The sequence below is a fragment of the Puntigrus tetrazona genome, chromosome 8 (genome assembly GCF_018831695.1).
Source record: "Puntigrus tetrazona isolate hp1 chromosome 8, ASM1883169v1, whole genome shotgun sequence".
Taxonomy (NCBI): domain Eukaryota; kingdom Metazoa; phylum Chordata; class Actinopteri; order Cypriniformes; family Cyprinidae; genus Puntigrus; species Puntigrus tetrazona.
This window is the reverse complement of record NC_056706.1, coordinates 9,785,760-9,801,332: the sequence shown is the minus strand read 5'-3', so window position 1 is coordinate 9,801,332 and position 15,573 is coordinate 9,785,760. Positions and strand designations below refer to the sequence as shown.

General features: G+C 39.3%; 1 protein-coding gene across 5 annotated transcripts in view; it reads left to right on the top strand.

Moving 5' to 3' along the window:
- Positions 1-15,081, top strand: part of trabd2b (TraB domain containing 2B) — a 51,199-nt gene extending 36,118 nt beyond the window's left edge. For 2 of the 5 annotated variants that reach the window (XM_043246021.1, XM_043246022.1), the window contains 4 exons: positions 116-290; positions 9,464-9,554; positions 12,597-12,845; positions 12,948-15,080. In XM_043246021.1, the coding sequence (XP_043101956.1) occupies positions 116-290; positions 9,464-9,554; positions 12,597-12,845; positions 12,948-13,173 (741 nt within the window). In that variant the 3' untranslated portion in view covers positions 13,174-15,080. Of the gene's footprint in view, positions 1-115; positions 291-9,463; positions 9,555-12,596; positions 12,846-12,947 lie in introns of all 5 variants that reach the window. The other 3 variants (XM_043246023.1, XM_043246020.1, XM_043246019.1) reach the window with 3 other exon arrangements.
- The last annotated feature ends 492 nt before the right edge of the window (positions 15,082-15,573 follow it).

Below are 15,573 nucleotides of genomic sequence, written 5' to 3'. Positions count from 1 at the left end.
GTGTGGCTGTCACGTTCCACAAAGTGGCATAAATGTCTCAGCTGCCCAGTTTCTCACTCATACAGAGACTCAGACTCATGCCAGGCCTTTAGTAACACTTCTCTCTCTCTCTCAGCTTCCGCACTTCATCAACAGTTCCCTGCCAGCTCACGAGCGCATGACGGCGCAGCAGATTGACAGTTACCTGCGACAGGAGCTCATTTACAAACGCAATGAGCGAATGGCCCGCCGCGTCTCCGCGCTCCTTCAGAGAAACCCCACCCAGAGCTTCTTCTTCGCTTTCGGAGCTGGTGAGTCACACGAAACTTATAACCATCATGCACTTACACACTCGTAACAACATGAAGATGAGGTCAGTTGACACTGACTAGGAATAGGTCCAGCTCCACATACAAAACAAACGCACACACAAACTCCCCCAGATGGCAGTAAAACTAAATGGTCCTAAGACGTTTTCCCACGACTGAGAACACATCACTTTCATTGCTGTTCTTTGTGCACCTGTGTGTGTGTGTGTGTGTGTGTGTTTCTTTGTCTGTGTGAAAAATGTATTTTCATGCAAATTTGAATAGTGAAATTACTGTATGAATCATCATACAATTACATTTATTTAGTGTTTTTTTATGGTTACACAACACATACGTAAAAACTATACCAGTCAATAACTAGATCAGTCCTGTAATATTCATCAACAAGTTGTATATATATATATATATATATATATATATATATATATATATATATATATATATAAATTGTATTATGCTAATTACGAACTCTGGCCACATGCTTCAGATAGAACGATCTGGATACATCAGAATGAGAATAGAAATGTATGCATGTAGGCACCTGTTCTGAATCTGGTGAAAATTTTGCGCAATAGCCTTTTGTACATGCGTAACTAAGAACACTTGAGTGCATTTAATAGTGAATGAGACCCAGTAAGAGAACTGACAGCTACTTTCATCTGTGAGAGTGTGAGCTGTTTGTTTTAATTTGCATTCCAAGCTAATGCTGCTAATGTTTCCTGAGTGCTGCATCAAGGTCCTGAGGGATAGCTGTGGTTTGCGTTTGAGCGCATGGTTATGTTTGTGTGTCATTCATTAGCACTGATAGGGTGAATCTGAGGTTTTCTACAGGACAACTGTGTGTGTGTGTGTGTGTGTGTGTGTGTGTGTGTGTGTGTGAGAACCAGTTGATTTATGTGTTAATAGAGTAGAGTTTAACATGATGCCACCCTTTCCGTTTTTCTTTTTACAGTAAGTTCAAAATCATGAAAAGACAATTACTTAGATATAAAAATATATCTTGTCAATGCTCCATGTCTCAAAATCAACACATTAATAGTTGGCTGACTGAGGCGTTAGTTGGTCTGGGTGTGCTAGGCCTCTCTCTAACCATGTTTGCTTAGAGCTCTTGTTTGAGTTGCTCACAGTTTCACTTCGACCATTTCATCCAGAAACTAGTCAGAAGTACTGACAGAATACAAAGTTGGCAGCTGTAAACCTGTGCTCGGAGGGTTCTACTGTTACCAGAGTGCTCTGAGTCTTTGCAGGGGTGATTAAACTACACACTGTGCTGGTAAAGTGGTTTCAACAGGCCATCCATCTTTGCTCCACAGCAAACCTGCCACCCTTGCTTTTTAGACTGCATGTTTTGATTCTACAGGAAGCCCCATGGCACAGGCTACAAGACCCTTTTGGGAAATCACACACACGTGCACTCGCACATACCCTCAACCCTGACTCTCATAATGCATAATGCATAGCTGGAATGAAAGCACAATTTGTGGAAACCGAATGCTTAGCTATTAAAGGGATAGTTTACCCCAAAAAAATAAATTCTGTCATCATGTATGTCATTTATATCATCATGTTGTACCAGAGATTATGACTTTCTTCTGTGGCACACAAAAGGAGAAAGTTTTTTTTTCAATGCAGTTACAAAGAATGGAATGGTGGACTTTTTTGTGAAAACGTTTCTAAAAGTTTCCATATATTCTCCAATGTGTTCTTCTGCAAAAATCGACCATAGCTCTGTCAGTCACATTTACTTTCATTTATGAATCGGTTCATTTGAATTTGACGTTTAATGAAAGTGTCTTGTTGAATCACCAGCTCACTGGAGGTGAAAATAATTAGTAACCAATGGCTTAGGGGTGAAAAACAACATACAACATACTTTTTATGATACTTTTATAGTGCATTTGTATCAAATGTTTAAAGCTTTAAAGCTTCAGTTACTATTTATCAGAACTGCATGAAAACCTACGTAATGCAAGTAGTGTCGTGCATAGAAGTAAAAAACATTATTAGAAATTTTATAAGAAAAAAAATGAAGGGTGGGAACATGATTCTTTCCATTGATTATGAAGTGGATGGAGGCAGATCTGAATGCAAGCTAGGGTATCAAAATTACCTCAGTTTCCCAATTGTAAATATGAATTGAGAAGCCATTTCATGTCCAATTTCTAACTGGGAAATGCATATTTATGATTATTCTGATAGCTCATGAAGGAGAAAGAAGTCCAGGATATGTCACCAGAGAGAGATCTGTCATTGTATTATAGATGCAGTTATGACATTTAAATGAAACATATGCACAGTTAAAAAATGAAACACACACAGATTCATCTTTAACAACAAAATCATTAACAACAAAAGCATAGAAAACAGACAGGGTCCATTTGTGTTTTATTCCCCATTTTTAATGAACTACTCTTTTAAATTGCTAAAGTAGAAATATAAATAGAAGTTACCGTTCCCTGCTGGTTTGGAGTAGCACATATACGGTTTTAGTCAGTTTTGTGAAAATTCTGTTTTTCATAAGAAAATGTATTCTCTTTTATCTGTTTTGCTTTGTTCTTTTGTGAATGTGACCTTATGAGAAAGCCTGCAAAGTTACATAAGAGGTCAGATGATAAGCAGGAACATGCCACCATGGCACATCTGTTTATGGTACAGATCACACACACAAACTGCAGTATCAGTATTTCGCATCCGCTAGAAATCTACTAACAAACTCTGACAATCGCTTATAAATCTAACACAAAAACAACCTATATGCCTTAGCTCAATGCTATATGATTCAAAACCTTTATGTACACTACAGCAAATCATTGTGCCTCTCAAACGTGTTCACTAGCATATAATTAGCTGTTTGCTGAGCAAGGAGAGAGTGTGTGTGTGGCGTTTCAGGAGGTTCTCATTTGCCTGGTTCCTCTGTGCTGTGTGGAGTTTTGTGCTCTTATTGAAAACATCCCTAGGAATTTCCTGCGATGGCCACAGCCCAGGCACCATTCTTGTTTTTAATACACACTCTGCATGTGATAGGGAGCATTTGTCTTTTCATTAATAGCCCCAGGTTTGTTTTGCTATTGATTTGACATGCATATGACACTAATAAATGACAAAGCTAATATCACGGGCGCTAAAGAACGAAGTTCCAGTAAGTACACGGGCATTGTTTATGTCTTGCTGTGTACATGACCACTCATCCGTGTGTTTGTATGTGGTGAGGAACTATCAGCACATGTGTTTTGCAGTTGTTTGTGGTGGTCATTTCATATCAGAAGTGCTCAAAAATAATAGCTTCAAAGGAAATTTTTCTGCACTCCCAAGGTTCTTTACGCTGCATTAGAAGCATCAATTGCTGAAAGACGGCAACAGAAGCTCCTGTGGTGATGCTGAAATGCCTCGTACTATGTCAAATTTTCTGAGTGAATGAAATAAGACATTGGCTTTGTTTGCTATACACAAAATGATGCATGTTTGGGAAGTCCAGTTTATTTTAGTGAATAAGTTCATTCTGATGGTTTGTTTAAATGACCTCCTGTGGATTTGAACTGTATTATCTTAAATTAAGTAGTTGTAGTTGTGACTTCCAGCAATTCTGCATGGCTCCACAATAACCATTGCAATTGGTCCTCTATTTGCTAAGAACTATTATTTCACAGTAAGTGAATCTGCTATGAATGCTGCACCTGGTTAAAAAGGAAATCAGATTAACATTCGTCAGGCTCAAACGACAAGTGGGAAGAGTTTTATCTAGTCATCAAATGACTACATTAAATGGTTACACAATAAAAAAGCTCAACTATTAAATGGCAATCAAATCTAATGGCTTTTGGGATGCTGGAATAAACAGTAAGTTTGTCTTGAGCTGCAGTGTTGCATCTCTTAAGACATTTGTGCAGATGCTAAAGTGACTCTCAGTGCTAATTAGATCAGCAGAGCTCATTATCAGACTCTGTCATTTCACGCCTCATTAGCTACTAAAACAACTGATCTGGGAGCTAATGGAATCTAAGCTCACATGCTCTCTCACCACCCACACCGTTTTACTGTGACGCACTTTCGCAGATGCATCTACCTGCGCATGTGATTTCAGCCAACACATACACATTAAAGAGTACGTGGATGCTCTCCAAGACAAGAGTCTGTGATTTCCAAACCTCGGATACCACAGAAATTTCATAATTCGTCACCAGTGTCAATATCACAAAAAACCTAATATTAGCCCCAAAAAAATTTAAAAACTCAAGCTTATCGAAGGCAAATAAACAGTCAGAGATTTAATAATAAGAACAAACTAATTATAAGCAACGGAACAAAAATAAGCAAACAAATCTCTAACAGCGCTCAGAAACAGCCTCTCAGACTTTGCTGATTGAATCTCAATGTCTTAAAATCAACCACATTGCCTAAAAACTCAAAACTGCAAAAATCATTTTATATAACTGTAATAGAGAAGATAGTAAAAAATCTGTACCATGGATAAATATCTACCATATAACGATATATGACCCATCCATTTGCTACACATATAAATTATATATTAAAACGACAATTATATAACAATATTAGGCCTATACATTAATCATTTATTGTATTTATCATTTATTAACAAATAAATGAATAAACACATACAAATATAAAGATAATCAGTGAAAGATATACACAGAAAAAGTGGTGCATTACCTTGTCAATACAAACGTACGCTTTTTGCTCTGCAAGTATGTTCATGCACCATTACGTGTGCATATATGTGCAAGAAGGGCTTCTTTTACTTCAGTCATGCCCACTGCTTCACAAAGCCACCTAAGCATTTCAAGAAAAGAAGTAGAGACCCCATCTGTCAGAAACTAAAACAAACGGTAGGGGCAATTTCCCCTAAATGCTTTAACCCCTGTGAACTTTGACTGTTAATGCACTCCTGCTGCCCCTTTTTTGTCTCTTTCCTCCATTTTCACATTTCCCCAACTGTGAAAATGTCCCCAATCATCGGACTAACTCTCTCTCTTCTGCTTCCCTGCCACCCCGCAGTCACTGTAAAAGAAATGTAAATATTTAAAGCCATAAAGGAAACAGTTTCAATGTCTCTGCATCAAAACCCTTGAAACAAATCTTTAAACAGTTCAGTCCAGTTCCCCGTATCCCTATACCGCGAAGAGAGAGAGAGAGAGAGGGAGAGTGCCCTCATTACGGAGTCTGCTGAACTACCACCAGAGGAGTCCCTTTGGACAGGTAAAAGAGAGAAGCACCCCCTTAATTCACACTAATCTCTCGGCTCAGCTCGGGTCTCAGGGATGGCCCGAGGGCTGGAATTTCCTGATCTCGCTTGGAGATTTATAGGAGGTGTGAGAGCTGCTCTCCTCGCTGATCTGTGGGTCATATACTCTCGCGTACACCCGGGGCGGTGCAGAGGGTTTGTTGACTCAGAGACCATGTTGAGATTTATAGATTTCCTGCTGCTGTAAAAACTTGCAGAAGGTAGTATGTATGTATGGATTAGACAGAGCTGGGCTGCATTAAAGGTCAGTCGTTTGTAGGGTAATCACGGGGGATTGAGTGTTGGATAGCTGAAAAATGAATGAGTCAGATGTTGAGGCTTCCCTCGAGCATCCTCCGACTCAGCCATAGACGCACACACACTCATAATAATGGACAGCAAGCAGAGAGCAAACAACCCAAAAGTAGTATATGATCAAAGACAAAGACAGTCTGGTGGCCTACAATGCCTTTCAATTTCATATAAGTCTGACTATATGTGCTTTCTCTTCTCTTTAGACTGTTCCTTCTCTCGCTGAGGAATAGTTTGTTTGTTGGCAGACTAACAATAAAGTATCGTGTGCAATCTGTATTTCAGTCAATTTGCATGTTTGAGTCCTCATCAAGTCCTCAACCACTGATGAAAATGTTACAGTTACATGAAATGTTACGTGTTACAAGAAATTTTGATATTGTAAATAAGAAAAAAGATTCTATTAAATATAAAAAATACTTACAAAAATATGATGAGAAAAAAATTATATTGCTGTGTATTAATAGAAGCAGTATGCCGAGTATGTTGAGTCATAGATCTGAAAGCCAACTGTAACTGGTTTGCTTTAATTTCTCACTAAATTTAGGTTTGGGCTGTTTCAAGAAAATAATATTTTTAGTTTTGTAATGTGAACGAGGAACAGAAAATAATAGTAGACTGGAAGAGCGTAAGGATCTTGAGGTATTGTAGGGAAAGATGAACAATTTGTACAAAATGTAAAATTATTACGTATATAAAATGTCACTACATTTAAACGGAAAACAGCTATGATTTGCACAAAAAAACCTGATGTGTAAAACACTGCTCACATGCCTAAAATATTGGCTGTATGTGTATGTATGCTCTTGTGTGTCATGTATCATGTATCACGAAGGTGCTGACATATTTGGACACAACCCAAAATACTCAAACCAACGCCTGAACCGCTCACAGTACATCTTCTGAGTACGACGAAGGGGCGAGTGGAGAGGGGGGTACGGAAAAAGTATAAATGCACTAAAGAAGTCCTGCTATAAAGTGATTGAGAGCCCTAATTAGCCCAAGAGAGAAAATGGGAATAAGTCCGATGAAAGTCAGAGAGAGAGAGAGCACATACTTTAAGCTACAGATTTGCACATTACAGTAAAAGCCAGACTATAAGGACATTAGTCAAACATTCACATTTATTAATATGGCAGACACTGTTATTTTAAACCACAGACAGTGAATTCAAGGTGTGCACGTTCCCTGAGAATCGAACCTATATCCATGGAAACATTTCCTACCAGAAAAGCTATGGATTGACAAAAAAAACCCTCCTGTTCCAGAAATGGAAATGCCACATGTGCTGTATTCAGACTGAATCAGAGGGAATGAACTGACAGTCACTGCACCTGTCTCTGTAATTTGGACAAAGGAATTAGGCATAAATAGTGAAAAGCCTAAAGCTTTTGCTAAGCCTCAAATGGATTTGCTTAAGGCCTACTTGGACTGGCTGCGTTTTCAGGATTTCTTAGCAGCAGTTTGTTCTTGGTAATGGGAATATGCTAAATGCGGTCATGAAATAAACATCACAAATATACATAATGAACTGTATCAGCCGTTGGAGAGCTGCGAGTCTTGTGTGTGCGAAGCACGGGTTTGTTTGTTTGTTTCTGGGTGTGTATATTTATTTATCGTGTGCCAGTGTTTTGGGTGTGGGTGCCTACAAAGGAGAGCAAGCGATTAGTTCAGGCTGATTTGTTTTGTAGCATGCGCCTTCCTCCTTGCATTAATTAAAGGAGAACGCTTTAGTAATGGTGCATTCAAGTCCTGCTGGGAATTTCATGTATTTGAGCTGGGAAGTCATAATTATGGCGTCAGGTATGGCTGCATGAGGAATCGTGTTTAAATCATGATCAAGATTTCTGCTTTGAGTTATTAAACACAATCATCTTAAAACGTTTCATTTTAATTTAGCATTTGGATTATCTTGCATTGGTAACAGCCCTTCACAAGCGTTAGTGGTTAGGGTTGCCAGATTTCAAGAGTTTAAATATCCCAATTACAGCTTTTTCAAATCAATTCATTGTGTGCCCAGTGGTTTACATAGTGTTCCCAACCTGGCAAACAAGTATATGCACTACCTCTACATTATAGAAAAAGTGCTGATGAGTTGAAAATACAGGCAAACATGTAAGTTGGAGTTTAGTGATCTGGGTCACACTTTATTTTAAGGTCTTTTTAAAAGTCTGTAAGGTAGCTGTTAAGTTTAGGTGTTGGGTAGGATTAAGGATGTAGATTAAGGTCACGCAGAACAAAGCATTAATAGGTGTTTAATTAGCAGCTTGAGATCCTGAACAAGTTCTAATCAAGAAACACCTTAAAATTTGGTAACCAGGTGACCAGTCTCATCTCACCACAGCCGAACTATTTCCTCTAGTAGCCAAACATTTCTTGAGTAAAGAATATGTCCAGTAGCCAAACACCTATGAGTTCCTCATGTTTAATTACAACTTGGTGGTGAAGTTCATGTGCATTTATCTACTAGATACGATTTTTCTGACATGAAGAATATTCTAAATGTATTTTGCAGCCGTAAAAAAGTCTCAATCAAGAAAAATCTCACCAATTTGGTGGCCAGGTGACCACCAGCACCTCACCGCAACCTGAAACCTAAGCTAACTACTTCCTCTAGTAACTGAACACTTCTCGAGTTACTACTTCCTCCAGTAGCCAGAGTCTGTGAGAGCACTCTGTCCGGCGGGGTTATTTATGTGGCTGGAAGCCTGCAAATAAATAAAGCACATAAATCGAACCGCTCGACCTCACATGCAGAATACAGAGGCTTGGCTGTTTTACTCACCATTTCCATAAAAGTACATTCTATCAGGGTTTAATGTGAACACTAATCAGAGGATGTGGGTGTGAAAGCCTACTGATCGTGCCGCCGTGTCATTGAACCTGTCCGAGTCTGGCACTGGGATAGGAGACGAGGTGAGGAACACAACGGGGCCGCCTCATTGGGCCGTCTGTTTCTTCCCACCGTGCCGAAGGGCGTAGCTCCGTAATCTGGCCGTCTGATCTGACCGACGCTCAGCGGTAGCCTCTTCACGCTCCGTGCCAGTCGCCCCAGCAGCCTTTGAACTTGGCGGCCAAGAAAGCACCGTGGGCCCCTCGCTCGCCCTCCCCCGCCCTGTCTTCACGACTGATCAGCAAAATAATGATGATAAAGAAGCATGAAAAGAGACAGCCTTGAAGATTTTCAGCGTGCTGTTAATAAGCTCGCGGAGCATGCTGAGGCGATGAGGTCAGGCTGTATTAGCGCTTATTGCTGGGTTGAGTGACACATGGGATTATCGGCTGCGCGGAGAAGTGAAACAGCTTTCATCAGCGTGGCGCTGGAGCGCGTGCGTTTGATGTCTCAAGAGTGAAGGAATTATGAGTGTATTATACGTGAGAGCCGAGACGGAGAGACAGTAGCACGGGGGCATTTTATATGGCCTCATTCTTGAAGGAACAAGTGCACCTCGAGATCAAGAACAAGAGAAAAGGAGGGTTCTTGAGACAGCGTCACCCCTATAACTACATGCTCTTATATGCTTTCTCTTAACATTTGCACACACCCAGCTGAAACCTTTCCTCTTTATCATGGCTGCTATTTGTTTCTTGTGTACTGCAGGTCATTTCCTGGGGAATCACAGTGTACTGGACATCCTGCGCCAAGAGGGCTATGATGTGGAGCACACGCCAGCACAAGAGCCCATCACACAGTGAGAACACACATACATACACACACCACACCAAAGAACTTGAACAGTTGGCCGCCATTGAGTTTAAGTTTGTTGGCCACATCTCACAGGAAACTAAATTGGAATTTGAATTGAAATGACAAGTAAAATCTACTGTATTGCAACGCCAAGAAATTCGACACAGGGAATGCATTACGGGAGTTCTCCTCCACTCTGGTCCACAATAGTTAAGTTAGTTAATTTATCAAGTAATATATATGCTAATATATATGGCATAGAAATTTGGTAACCATGACCAGTCCCAACTCTCCACAGCCTTAAACCTAAGCTAACTACTTTCTCTAGTAGCCAAACACTTCTCGAGTGACTACTTCCTCCAGTAGCTAAACTCCAGCGTGTTTCCCAAATGTAGTTATGACTTGGTGGTGAAGTTCATGGGCGTTTAACTTGTAAATACGATTTATCCAATATACAATCTTTCCTATCAAGATGCTTGCTATGGATGTGAAAACACAGTATTTTTTTAATATTGACAATGGTTTGGAAGGCAGGGTGTAAACAAGACTTGCACAATGTGAGGTCTTTTTTTTTCATTTCAGATGAGAATTTTTTACTCATTGTGTAAAGATCTTAAGCCAATCAGCCAATATGTTAATAATAGGCATGCTGATAAGCAAATTTAAGGAATTGGTCTCTATACTAAAGGGTTACCCCAAATTTACTATAAAAAATGGCGCACAATTCTCTCCTCTTGGCTTTATGGTCTCTTTACCTTTTCCTCCTTATTCATCTTCCATCTTCTTCTAATTCTTTGCTCACAAGCATAATAATTATGAAGTAATTTAAACCACAAACCTTCCAGAATATTCTGTGGCACAGAATATATAATGATGTGTGCCACATACACAGGTTTAGCAATGCATCGCGTTTCACCACATCGAAACCCCAAACACATTGTAATTCACTGAGAGGATATTCCACTTACTGTGCTAAACTGCAAACGGAGTTAAAATATGCCTTTGATCTCCCCCTGCTAACCATGACGGAGTGGGCCAGACCAGTGCTCTGCCAACTCATGCCTCACCCATTTGTCTTGAATAGAGGGGTGCTATGCCCGCTCAAACAAAGACAACCCACCTTCATCGTTGGCATACTCGTATGATTACTCAACAGGCCTTTAGGGGAGCTGGAAAGAGGTGATCCAAAGGCTGTGTAGGTTGCACTCATTAAATAGCTGTTGTAATGGCTCCAACACCCAACAAAGGCGTAAATGGAAAAATGAGAATGGCGAGCAATTGACGGTCCCAGAAAGGTAGTTCGAAAAGCGCCCAACCACCACCGCAACATCCAGCCGGTGTCGTTTGAAAAACCTCCTGTTGCAAATTTTAGTGCAAACATTTTCCTTTGGCACACTGCGGCGGTGGAAGTAATAGAGGCAGAGAAAGCGAGCGTGAAGGGGGGTTCTCAGATTGCTGGAGATGATGACAGTGGCTGTGGTAACAAGCTGACAGCTGGATGGACCAACTGAATGACGGACTGACTGTGGTTTAGAAACATGAACCCTTTCAGCTTCATAGGCCTACTCCCTTCTGCTCGCTTCCACTCCATTGTAAAGCAAAAAATGAGGTGATATGATGGGCAAGTATAACAACGTGCAATGGCAGCCGGACATGTGTTTACTAAAAGCTCATAAACCACAAACTCGAGGCCTGAAAACAGTCCTGTAGTGTGTTTGTGGTGCACATATGGGTGATTACGAGATTCAAACCAAACAAAACACTTTGTGGACGTACTAAACACGGCGGGTTGGCCTAACCACAGTGAGGCAGTTCAGAATGAAGGACGGTTTACCAAATGCCGTCATGATTACCCAGTGTGCATGGCTTTGGCTGATGTTTACTGCAATAAAATGCCCCAGTGGGCACTCACCAGCTGGAGGTGACAAGTATAGAGTGGCATAATCTTGGGCAATACTACGCCCTACTGGTACACAATGGTAAAGTCCAAATGTTTTTAATATTTAGTTCTTTACTTAAAATGAATGATGCTAATGTCGTGATTGTATAATACATTTAATAGCAGTATGTATTGGTTTGTAAGACTAAACTTGGATATCAGGGAGCTCAAGACTTTGAGGTTGTGGTTTTGACCTCACTGGCTCTTTGTGAATTCTTAGCAAGCCGAAAGGTTGATATCACACTGTTTGAAGTCCAAAGAAGTCCACACACACTCACACTAAGCCAGAGCTTTTTTGAAACACTGCTAGGATGTTATCTCTCCAGTACTTCAAAGGTGTCTCCTGACACTGCCCAGTTCTCAAATAACCTTCACATGTATAAATCCACTTTGTTAAATATAAAATAATTCAGACATGGCTGATATTAAAATATCCATTACTAATAAAATGAATAAAAAGTTTAACCACATTAGTCCCTTTAAATGCTACAATTAAATTTAAATTACAATTAGTCCCCAAAAATTTTTCCCCTTATCACTAACTTAAAAGTTATGTTCATGAAGTAAATGGTTTATTGTAAAATCCTTTTTTTTCAATTAATAATAATTATTTAATGTGGGATTTTTTAAAAACAATTTCTACTCAGAAATTGCTAGTTAATTTCAGTAGTCACAAATGCATGCCTTTATTATAATAATTACAAATAAAATACCTGGCATGTAACACACTAATTTAAACATAAAATTCTGAAGTAGAAATACAGATATAATAATACCCCAGCCATTGGATTTATATTAAATGATATTTTGAGATTTACTCAAATATTCACATTTAACAACTGCATTATTTGCAACTGATCATCACACGTAGCTGATTACTTGAGTGAGCGTTAGATGACAGCAGACATCCCTAATATTGTCTGATGACGAATATGATGCTGATATATCACGCATCCTTATTTTTAAGCACATACATTGATAAAGTACTTGTGTTTTAACAATTTCAAATGTACTTTTTTTATGAGTACTTTTTTTTTTACCTGTCACTTTTTTTTTCAAATGTAACCTTTGCATACCTCACTTTATAACCTCCACGTGTTCTCACAGAAGGAGCGGGTCTGAGGTGGAGGGGACTACTGTGAATCCCGCTGAAGGCAGCTCTGAGTCAGTGACGGAATGGACATCAGAAGCTCCGGAGCTAGATGAGATCAGCCAGGAAGAACTCTCCCACATGCTGCTGCCAGACAGTCTCAGACAGCTAGAGGAGTTTGGCCGCTACAAGCGCCCCCGTAAAACCCATCATGCACACGGTCGACCACGGCTGTTCAGTGACCTGTGGGTGCGCATAGGAGACAGGTGAGGACAGAACGCATGCCAGAAACCACTTTTCCACAACAGGGAATTCAGAGCTGCTTTCGACTAACAGAATCCACATTTCTGTTTGCATGTTGACCTCAGCACGACTCCAAACTCGAATATAAGGATAACCAATGGCTATGTGACGGTAGAACCTCCTCGAACACGACAGGTACAACAGCAAAGACGAACGCCGCTCCGAGACAGACCGAATCAGCCCAGCCATCCCACAAACCCCAGCGCACTTGACTTCGCCGCTCCAAACTCAACATATGCGCTGACTTGCCTTTTAGCCTGTCTCATTTCACAACTGCTTTTCACTTCCTGAAGAGGGAAATGGGTCTCTTGGAAGCTCACAAACCAACTCAATCAGAATTTTATCTGAGTGACTTTGCCTGTGGTAAAAATAAATGGCAGTGAAGTACATTTAGGTACTGCTTAGATCGATTTTGGGTGTCTGCCTGCAGTAAATTAGTTGCCGCAGAATGTAACAGTAGACGTATGTGAGTAATTTCTAATTGTTACATCTGGCAGGATGGTAAGAATAACAATAAGGGAAAAACAAGAACATTTTGTTATACTTTTGCAATGACTCTGCCCAGAGATGATTCATAAGAATCGGCTAAGATTATACCTTTTTATGTGAATACCAGCCTGACTGTTCCCTATGGCCCCATCAGAACAGACAGCAAAATATGAATGTGCATTTTTTTCTAACAAATAAAATGGGGCTAAAAGAAACTATTACCAAAACTGTTGATCTGATATAAAGGTTAAACGCCTAAATTATATAATAGAGACTTATTATGTAATATGTCACTAACAGATAACTTAAACGGTTCACAGAGATGACACCTATATTTTGTAAATTGTGCATTTGTTTATACAGAATTTTTATATTTATTATTTCATGAAGAGTATATTTTCATGCATTTCTCAAGTATTAAATTTATAGTTATGTAAACAAACTTGCCTTGTACTGTCCATTGATATTTGCAGCGTTGCTGAGAAATCAACGTACACTGCCCTCTACTGGCACTCAAACCATAACATGTTATTAGAAATTTGTAAAATGTTATTTTTTATTATTAATACTATTATTTTTACGGAAAAAAAAAAACGAAGAGAGGGCGGAGATGGAAAGGTCGATATGACATTAGACTACACGTTTTCAAAGATGATTTAGCACGACTGGAATGAACAGTTCACCCAAAAAATTTAAATATCATCATTGTTTGATATAATGTAAATAATACCTCATGCAGTCCTAAAGCAATATTATGTTCTTTCTTCCTGTCAAGCAGAATATCTTCAGGCAGCTTTTCAGTGCAATTAAAGCGGATAGTAACGTTAAGCTAAAAAAGCTAAAACGTAAACATATCACAAGCGGCCGATAGTTCGCGCTGAATAAAAAAATGGCGCCTTTAGACGTAATTAAAACATAATCCATTTGTTCCGGCATGTCATGTGACTGATCACGACAGACTAACCGTCAGTCAGCGAGGACTTAAATTCAGAAATCATCGTGGCTTCAGAAGACTTGGAATATTGGTTACAATTTATGTGAACATTTATAGCTTTATGGTGCTTATTATCATTTTGGTTATCGCTTGGCGTTATACGTTAGTGATGCTGTAATTGTATTGAAAAGCTACCTATATCCTTTCTGTTTCACGGAAGAAGAAAACGGTGCTTTAGAATGCTGTAAGTAAAAATTTCTAAATTCTTATTGTTGGATAAACTTACCCTTTACACCCATTTCATCTAGTCATTTCATGCTGTTTTAGCCACTAGGTGGCAGGCAATGCCTTTGTAAATGAACGAAACTAACATGCAACCTCGAGAAATACGTTTTGTCTACGTTCAATAATCCTGGTTTAATATATGTATATGTGTGTGTGTGTGTGTGTGTGTGTGTGTGTGTGTGTGTGTGTGTGTGTGTGTGTGTGTGTGTGTGTGTGTGTGTGTGTGTGTGTGTGAGATTTTAAGTTGTTATAATGAACTGATATTCTGATATAAATAATGTATATGTAGTGCAGTAACAATAACAATCCTTGTCATGCTTTTATATTAAAAGTTCATTCTCAGTTACACTTTAAAGAAACTAAACGCACTGACAAATACTCAATATTAAATTATTTGAAATGTTAGGTCTATGTTCCATTAGCTACATTTGGTTAATGGAACAAAATGAAATAGTTTCTCATCAAATAAAAAATTCTTATCTATCTAGAATGCATTTTTTTGTAACTAATTATTCAGCACAATTGTTAACATGTTTCTCCTTGCAATGAAATACCACAATTGGGTGAAGTTCAAACGCTTACAAGCTTACAAGCGTTGAATAAAATCGATAAGCAAAGCTAGATTTATATTTTATATGTTTCTGATATTCGCCTCCTGCCGCTCTGCCTCAAAGTATTTCACTTAACCAGGCAGAAAGGAACAAGTTTTAAAATAAACAGCTATTTCGCCCCTTAAGCCAAGACAGGACAATGTTTGCCTTTGCTAAAATACCATTTTCCCTGGGCTTTGGGGTGTTATTTGAGGGAGTAGGGGTCCTGACAGGCTGTGACCCCTCCCTGGGTTTGGGGACAGAATGCCCACTGCATATTAATAAAAGATTACTGGGGAAAATCAATGTCTGAGCAAACTCATTAAAAATGCCTTTTCATCTTAAATGATTTCTGTTCTTTACCTCCACTCCGTCTCTCTCTCTCTCTCTCTC